Raw genomic sequence first — 8,409 nt, 5'->3', positions numbered from 1 at the left:
CTTTCTTCAACATAGTTTGTTCTGATGATTAAAACCCTATAACCCTTACTATGAAGTGAATAACCTAAGAAGATTCCCTCATCACTTTTGGCATGAAATTTTCCCAGATTATCCTTTCCATTATTATGTATGAAGTATTTACACCCAAAGGTTCTAAAATGAGAAATGCTTGGCTTTCTTCCTATAAGTAATTCATAGGGAATCTTCTCTAACATAGGTCTGATCATGCACCTGTTTATGATATATGCAGCAGTGCTTATTGCCTCAGCCCAAAGGTTTTTAGCAATATTTGCTGCAAGCATCATTATTCTAGCCATATCTTTCCCATTTTGTTGTGGTGTTCTAGGTGTAGAAAAATTATGATCCTTACAATTTACTGAATAAAATTCTAAGAACTTGACATTATCAAATTCTATACCATGGTCAGATCTTATGGAAACTAATGAAGTGCCTAGTTTCTTTTCAATTTTCTTGATAAAAATTGTAAAGACATCAAATGCATCTTCTTTATTCGCTAGAAACAAAGTCCAGGTGAACCTGGAATAATCATCAAAAATTACAAAAACATACATTTTTCCACCTCTACTTTAAAGTATCATTAGTCCACATAGATCCATATGAGCCAGGTGAAGGCACTTAGTAATGCTAAGAGGGTTCTTCAACTTAAAGGATGATCTTACCTGCTTCCACCTTACATAAGCACTACATAACTTTTCCTCTTTAAATTTGGTCTTAGGTAGTCCTAATACCATATCTTTGGAGAAAAGTGTGTATAGTTGTTTTAGACTTGCATGTCCAAGTCTTCTGTGCCAAAGGAGAGGATCATTTTCAATTGTACTTAGACAAGTCAATTCTGGTTTTGGTATTACTATTATGCCAGCTTTGTATACTTTTTGTATCTTCTAGAAGTGAGAACAATCTCTTTGGTGTTCATTTTCTTGACCTACACACCTGCAGAAGTGAAAATAACTTTGTTACCTGTATCACATAACTGTGAAATGTTCAGCAGGTTGTGTTTCAATCATTCTACAAGATAGACGTCTTCTAATGCTCTTGACTCAGATGAGCCAATTTTTCCAACTCCAGTAATGATTCCCTTATTTCCATCACCAAAGGAAACTCCTTCTCCATTGATTTTTTAGAGTGAAAGGAACTTTTTCTTGTCGCCAGTCATGTTTCTAGAGCAATCACTGTCTAAGTACCAATGTCTCTTTCTTTCTTTCACTTTCTCCTGCAAAAGAAATCAATTGTTAGACTTAGGAACCCAGACAAGCTTGGGTCCTACTTTATGAGTAAAAGTATGATCAAATTTCTTCTAGTCCATGCTGGCAACATGTAGTGCAACCTGTTTCTTTGACCTGAACCAGTTCTTTTCTTTTTAGTCTAAGAAAATTTATTTGTCAGGTTTTGACTGTTTGATCTACTTTGGGCAGCTACTAGATATTCAGTAGTTGGATGTTTAAGATTTCCACAGATATATCATAAATCTTTAGGATCAGCACTGCCATTGTGGAATCCCAAACCTGCCTTTTCACTGTGAGTTCCCTTACTCAGTTTATGAACAATTCTTGATGAATTTGTCCACCTATTTTCTCTTTCAAGATCAAGTTTCACTTTAGAGATTTCATGACTCAATTTGTTTATCATGTCAGTTGCATTGCTTCACTCTAGTTTACACTTTTCTAATTTAAGTTCAACACTTTCTTATTCATTACTCATGACCTTTTTTCCATTTTTAGTGAGAGACAATTTAAGGATTTTAGACTTAAGATCATTATTAGAAGAATCAAGTTCTGCAACCTATTTCTTGAGAGTGCAATTTTCATTGTCAACTGCAGTTTTACAGGCCTTTAATTCAATGAGATCAAATTTAAGGCTTGTAAAACTATTGAACAGTTCATCCCTATCAGAGGTCAATTCTTGGAAATCATCAATTAGTGCACTCATCAAGGAAACAAGTTTTGATTTAGAAAACAAGTGTAGTTTTTCTTAAGTTCAAGTATGCTTACCTCAGTAGCACCATCTTCTCCATCTAAGTCTAAATCTCTAATTGCCATGACTGCAGTTTTATCAGCTTCATCATCATCTGAGTCAAACCCCCAAGCTGCTATTATTGCATTTTCCTACTTCCTTTTTGCTTTTTTCTTTTAGTTCTTTTTAGCCCTTTTTTCCACTCTATTTCCCAGACTAGGTAGTCTCTAATCTGGTGATCAGTCTTACCACACTTGTAGCATCCATTTGGATTGTCATTTGAGCGCTTTTTTTTACTTGTTCCCTTTTTTTTTTGAAGAATTTACTGAAGTTATTGGTTATGAAGGCAAATTGTTCCTTATCAACTTCAAATTCATCATCACTATCAGAAGCCTTTAATGACAAGATTTTCTTAGGAATTGCTTGTTCTTTGGTTCCATCAATTTCTATTTCATAAGTTCTCAAATTTCCAATCAATTCATCTAGGGTCATGCCTGCAAGGTCCTCATTTGCCTCCCTAATTACAGTTACCTTGACATTTCATTTTGTTTTTGGTAGTACCCTCAGTACCTTTTCAACTTGTTCTTCCTCAGTGATGACTTTGTCCAAGAAAGTCAACTCATTTGTTAAGGTTATAAGCCTTGTCATCATCTCATACAGTGATTCATTTTCCTTCATCTTAAATGCCTCATACTTAGTAAAGTGACGGGAAATTCTAAATTTCCTTACTTGTGAGGTACCCTCATGTGCTTGTACATATGCATCCTAAATTTGCTTAACAGTGGTGCAAATTGACACCCTATTGTATTCAGCAGGTCCTAATCCATAGACGAGGATGTTCTTAACTTTTGTATTTTTTCTTAGAGCCACCAAGTCATCAGTAGTAAATTTGTTCCTTTCTTTCCTGACTTGTGCACCATCAACTGTCTTCATTGGAATGGTAGGACCATCAGTGATCCTATCCCATAATTCATAGTCTTCACCTTGGATAAACATCTCCATCCTTGCTTTCTACCAGATAAAGTGAGAGCCATCAAAGAGTGGAGGTCAAGTGGTTGACTGACCTTCACTATGACTAGTGGGAGTTGCGAAGTTCATAATTATGATCTTTTCTTAGGTGCTAGCCTTATTTAAGACAACCTCTCTCTGATACCACTTGTTAGAGTGCGTGCCCTACCAATTTTAATATTTTACTTTACTGGTTCCCTATCAGTGAAACAAGTATGCTAACATAGTTCACAAAAGTAAAAATTGAACACAGTATTTTTAAGTGGAAAACACCCGGCTCAAGAAAAGTGTTAAAAACCACAACCTTTAACTCTACAAGATTTATCCCCAACTTTACTATAAGTCTTGAGCCTCAACAATCAACAAATCACAAAACTTCTTGTAAACTAGGAATTAAGACTTCTAACTCCTATTTTTATAAAACACTAATCTTCCCAAGATAAGTGTTCCGAGTCTTTGAGTTCTCCAACTTGAAGACGTTAATCCTAACTCAGTTTATACTTTACTAAAACCAGAGATTACAACTCAATAACCAACCTATTACACAAAGTCTAAGACTCTAAGTAAAGGACCCGGTTTCTTCACTAGCTCCTTCAAGTTGTAGAACTGTTTTGCTGATTGTTGACTATCTTTTCAGTGCTCGAGTGTAATACTTAATTATCGTTTGTTGTATTTAAGACAACTTTTGATGGAGTCCATTAGTTGATGTAGTCTTTTATCTTTACTAGGACTACCAAGTATTTTTACTCATCCTTTGCTGTCGTCTCTCTCTCTCTTTTTGTTTGAATAAGACTCTTCTCTTTTATCTCATAATCTCTACAAGACTTCTTGATCAACTCAACTTCTTGATGTTGTACTTATCTTCCCCTTTGCATCTAGTTTAACTGATGTGATAAGTGTTGAGAGAACATGATACTTATCCACTCCTATTTTTGCGCAGTGTCATCTTTCCAGTGTAGTCTTGACTGTGACTTGTTCACTTGTGTGGAACAGCTTGTACAACATGTTTCATTCATATGTCCATCATCAAAACTTCACATTCCCTATCACCACTGATCAATCATATCCTTCAACAATGTGTCTAGGATTCTGATGTTGATGAAAGTGATGATACAGTATGAACAAGATCAGCAAGATGTTGACCTAAAATCACTTCCAATGATAGCAATCCAGAGCTGTAGGTCTCACAGCTTTCATTTATCTCCATTGTGTAAGCAAGCTCTATAGAAACATGTGAAACCAAAGGAAAGAACTATTTAGAGGTTACAATATCCAAACATAGGAGAAGCCTAGCAGAATACAAAAGAATAAATGATAGGAGACTCAAAAGCAACTAGTTTTGTGTGTTTTTAATGATTGAAAATTGTTCCTCTCAAGGTTCAAATAAAGCGGCCATAACTCCTTTCTACAAACCAATAAAGACATATAGTAAAAAGTCATTTTCTAACTGAAGTACGAAATTTACAACTTAAGCAGCGCAACAAAACTATGCACTGCAGAATTGAACAAAGTCATTAAAATTATCTCGAGGAGAAGTTTTCTCTGATTTACATCTTGGCTTGCACTATACATGGAAAATCCTATGTAATTTTGTAGTTATGAATTGTGATTCTTGATATTCATGAGTTTACACTTAGGAGTGTGAAAACAAAAACTTAGACAAAGCATACTCGGAGCCACATATCCAAAAGTTCCAGCAAAAGAAGTCCAGTTAGAAGAGTTTGGCCTTAAGAGTTTTGCAGTACCAAAATCGGAAAGATGAGGCCTGTCTTCATGATCTAACAAAACGTTCTTACTTGATATATCCCGGTGAAGAATAGGAGGTGAACATTCATGATGCATATAAGATAATACATATGCCACCCCTTTTACAATGTTCACCCTCTTAATCCAATCTAACTCTGTCACTTTTTCATCATTCCTCAGTCTCTCTGGCAAGCTTCCTCCTTCCAAGAACTTGTAAACCAAGAAAGACTGTCTTGCATGCGAACAAAATCCATAAAGCTTTACAATATTACGATGGCGTATTTTCAACAATGTTTTTGTTTCATTTTTAAAGCTTTTCAAGCTTTCCAATTCACCATTATGCAATGAATGAAACTTTTTTTACCACAGACTGCTTGCCCACATGGTAACTCAACCCTGAAGACTCTTCCCTGTCCTCCATTTCCAATGCAATATTTTCTGTTAAAGCCCTCTATTTCTATGATGATACTCTAATAGGTCATCTTCCCATCAAAGCTCCTAATAGCAAAGAGATCCTTCGTTTGTTCTCGTTGCTCAATTTGGTTCCTTCTTTTTTGAGATATGGCAAAAAGAAGAGAAATGATCACCATCAAAAGGACACCACCAAAAATATAAAAATCATTGAGATTTTTATTCTTTTGTAGGTGATTTTAGATGAAGAGCAAGGTTCCAAGACAATTAGATGGCCACACAAGCCTTTATTGCCTCTTAATTCCTCAAGAGACGCCTTCTGAAATGCCAAGTTGTTAGGAAGACAGCCGATCAATTGATAGTTAGATATGTCAACAAAACTCAAACTAATGCACTGATTGAAACTTGATGGGATTGAACCAATGAACTTATTATGAGAAAGATTCATTGCCTCCAAGCTTTGTAATCATCCCAATTGCCATGGTATCTCACCATTCAGCATGTTCTGACTAAGATCCATATTCTGTAAGAAGCGTAAGCTCCTAAAGTTGGAAGGAATATTTTCTTTCAGCATGTTTTTGCTTAAATTCAAGCCCAGTAGCTGCACAAGATGCCCAATATGTTCAAGAATTATACCACTGAGATGATTTTCTGCCAAATTAAGTTTTGGAAGTGCAGAAAGCATCCCAAGTTGTGATGGAATATCACCTGAAAGTTCGTTACCAGAACAATCAAGCTCAAAAAGTAGCTTTAGGCTATCCAAGCTTCTAGGGATCTTGCCACTGAAATGATTGGAGGAGAGATCAAGCAGCTGTAGATAAGATGCATTTCCAATCTCAAATGGAATTGATCCAAATAAATTACTGTTAGACACCTTCAAACAAGTTATTTTACTACAAAGGCCCTATTGTGATGACAACTCTCCATAAAGCTCATTATGACCTAAATCAATGTAATCCAGATTTGGATATATAACAAAAGCTTTTGATATTTTTCCTGATAGCTTATTGTTATCAAGTCTGACCCTGGATAACTTGGTGCAGTTTTTCAAGCTTCTCAGGATGCCACCAATGAACCGATTATTTTGCATAGATATTTCTGTCAGAAACCCACCAAGACAAACATTATTTGGCAAATGACCAGTGAGATTTTTATTGGCTAAGTAAAAACATCTTCCAGTTTGAAATGTTTTCCAACTCTACTGGAAGGGACCCATTGAGTTTATTGCTAAACAATCTCATATCCGCAAGTGATTTTAAGTTTCCAAAGCTTGAAGGAATGGGACCATAGAATCTATTTTCATATAAATATAGCGTGTTGAGCTTAGTCAAGTTACCAATGGATGAAGGAATGGATCCTGACAGCCTGTTACCACACAAGGATAGAAAGAGCAGGTTTCCTGAGTCTCCAATTGACGCGGGTATTTCACCTGTGAGACTGTTTTGGAAAGAATCAAAGAGAACAACTTGCTGAAATTTCCAATAGAACTTGGTATTTGACCAGCAAGACTGTTAATTCTGAGATCAACATCCATCAAATGAGTCAGAGACCAAATTTCCCAAGCTATCGGCCCTGAAAGTAAGTTGGTATGAAGATACAGGGACTCTAAGCTGGTCAAGTTACCAAAAGGTGTGGGAATAGAGCCAATTAACGCGTTTCTTGAAAGAAAGAGGCCTTTTAGGGATCACAGCATCCCTATTTCTTGCGGAATATGCCCAGAGAATTTGTTGTAATCAAGGTATAAAATACTCTAGCTGCTCAAGTTACCAATAGCGGCAGAGATTGTGCCTGTAAGATTGGTTGCTTGTACTCTAAGTATAAGAAGAGACTCTAGCATTCCTAACTCCTGGGGCAGAAAGCCACTAAAACGAGTATGGTCAATCAAAAGGTACTCAAGATTTTTCAAGAAGCCTATTTCAGGTGGAATCATTCCTGAGAAATCATTATAGCCCAAATCAAGGTAACTCAACTTTAAAAGATTGAATATGTTAGCAGGAAGAGTACCATAGAGTGATTTGTTCGACAAGTTGATTTTGCGGAGATTGGAAAATGAAGAGAAATATAGATTCTGAAGGATACCACTTATGCTATTGTTTGGCATATTCATCTCAGTTACCATTCCAGGGCTGTCGCAATGAATAAAGTCCCAATGGCAAGGACTAGCGCTGGTATTCTTCCAAGAAGAAAGAACTAATTGGCTTTTACTTTCAAGGCTTGCCTTCCAGATTAAAAGGGCAACTACATTTGCACTTGATGAAGATGTTCCAGCAGTACTAGTATCATAATAGTAATTGGCAGAAACGAGAGGAAACACAAAAAAAATCAAAATTATTAGCGTATGTGGAAAAGGAAAAGTATTCAACATAGGTAAGAAGTGCTACTTTACTAAGACTAGATGTTTGTTTGTCATATCAGATCAGTAAAAACAACTATTTATAGGTCAAAAGATTAACATTTAGCAATTTTTTTTTACTAATTTCAAAATCTTCTTCTTTGTAAGAATTTTTGTTTTATGAGTCAAAAGGATATGTTTTAGATTATAAGTCATCCACTTAACTTATAATACTTTTCCTTCTCGAGAAGTTAGTTTATGTTATTATATATAATGTGTTAAGACAAGCATAATGGGAAAAATGTTACAAAAAGAAAGACTTCCAAAAAGTTGAAGCAAAAGGTATTTCCATAGGTTCATCCCACTAAGCAACCATCTTAATTGCAACTAACTAATTTCAATCAATCTTACTTATCGACATATTGCAGAACATCACACAACTTAATCAAACTGAACAGCTGAACCTGGACCTATGTTACTCCGACTTTCAAAACTGATGTCAAATTTGTGTTGGATTCTTGAAAAATGTACTACTTTTGAAGAATCTGACATGCACCGATCCCTATTTTTTAAAGAGTCCGAACAACATAGACCAGGACCATTACATTTCGATATATTAGACCGTCATAATCGATAAATTAACAAAGATAGCACCCATGAGACAACTTAACTCACTACACTGGATACATATTTTAGATTCTTTAAGAAAATATGAAAGAATTGCTAACGCGTATTTTAATGTTCTACGAGCTGTCAATCATTCATCATTATAGTATGACATATTTTATTGGTTGTTGATTTAAGCGTATAAATGGGATTATGATCAATTATTGATTGCTGGTCGTATCAATCAAGGATTGAGTTTTCTGCAACTGTCAATTTTATCACTCGTCAAGAATAACTTTTTGACTTGCACCATTTTATTTTTACATTGGTCATAG

General features: G+C 35.5%; 2 protein-coding genes across 2 annotated transcripts; both read right to left on the bottom strand.

The window, feature by feature from the left end:
• Positions 1-2,736: 2,736 nt before the first annotated feature.
• LOC107849025 (MDIS1-interacting receptor like kinase 2-like) lies at positions 2,737-5,146 on the bottom strand. Its single transcript, XM_016693708.2, has 4 exons — positions 5,090-5,146; positions 4,650-4,953; positions 4,094-4,200; positions 2,737-2,982 (listed from the first exon to the last, which is right to left on the bottom strand). The coding sequence occupies exons 1-4, from the start codon at positions 5,144-5,146 to the stop codon at positions 2,737-2,739; spliced, it is 714 nt and encodes a 237-aa protein (XP_016549194.2).
• A 456-nt stretch (positions 5,147-5,602) lies between these two features.
• Positions 5,603-7,501, bottom strand: LOC107849024 (probable leucine-rich repeat receptor-like protein kinase At1g35710). The gene is made up of 3 exons (XM_016693707.2): positions 6,904-7,501; positions 6,473-6,708; positions 5,603-5,947 (listed from the first exon to the last, which is right to left on the bottom strand). The coding sequence occupies exons 1-3, from the start codon at positions 7,499-7,501 to the stop codon at positions 5,603-5,605; spliced, it is 1,179 nt and encodes a 392-aa protein (XP_016549193.2).
• Positions 7,502-8,409: the final 908 nt, after the last annotated feature.

This window comes from Capsicum annuum, chromosome 12, assembly GCF_002878395.1.
Source record: "Capsicum annuum cultivar UCD-10X-F1 chromosome 12, UCD10Xv1.1, whole genome shotgun sequence".
NCBI lineage: Eukaryota > Viridiplantae > Streptophyta > Magnoliopsida > Solanales > Solanaceae > Capsicum > Capsicum annuum.
The sequence above is the reverse complement of the archived record's forward strand: the minus strand, read 5'-3'. Positions and strand labels throughout refer to the sequence as shown.

Excerpts from the sequence above, each read along its gene's own strand:
- LOC107849025 (XM_016693708.2), bottom strand. The coding sequence starts at position 5,146 with ATGGAGGACAGGGAAGAGTCTTCAGGGTTGAGTTACCATGTGGGCAAG. Across the intron at positions 4,954-5,089 it reads ATGTGGGCAAGCAGTCTGTG|TCTTTCTTGGTTTACAAGTT; the intron begins GTAAAAAAAGTT and ends CATGCAAGACAG. Across the intron at positions 2,983-4,093 it reads TTGCTGATCTTGTTCATACT|AAAGCAAGGATGGAGATGTT; the intron begins GTATCATCACTT and ends TTTATCTGGTAG.
- LOC107849024 (XM_016693707.2), bottom strand. The coding sequence starts at position 7,501 with ATGTTGAATACTTTTCCTTTTCCACATACGCTAATAATTTTGATTTTT. Across the intron at positions 6,709-6,903 it reads CACAATCTCTGCCGCTATTG|GGCCGATAGCTTGGGAAATT; the intron begins GTAACTTGAGCA and ends ACTTACTTTCAG. Across the intron at positions 5,948-6,472 it reads ATCCATTCCTTCATCCATTG|CTGCTTGATCTCTCCTCCAA; the intron begins GTAACTTGACTA and ends TCTTATCTACAG.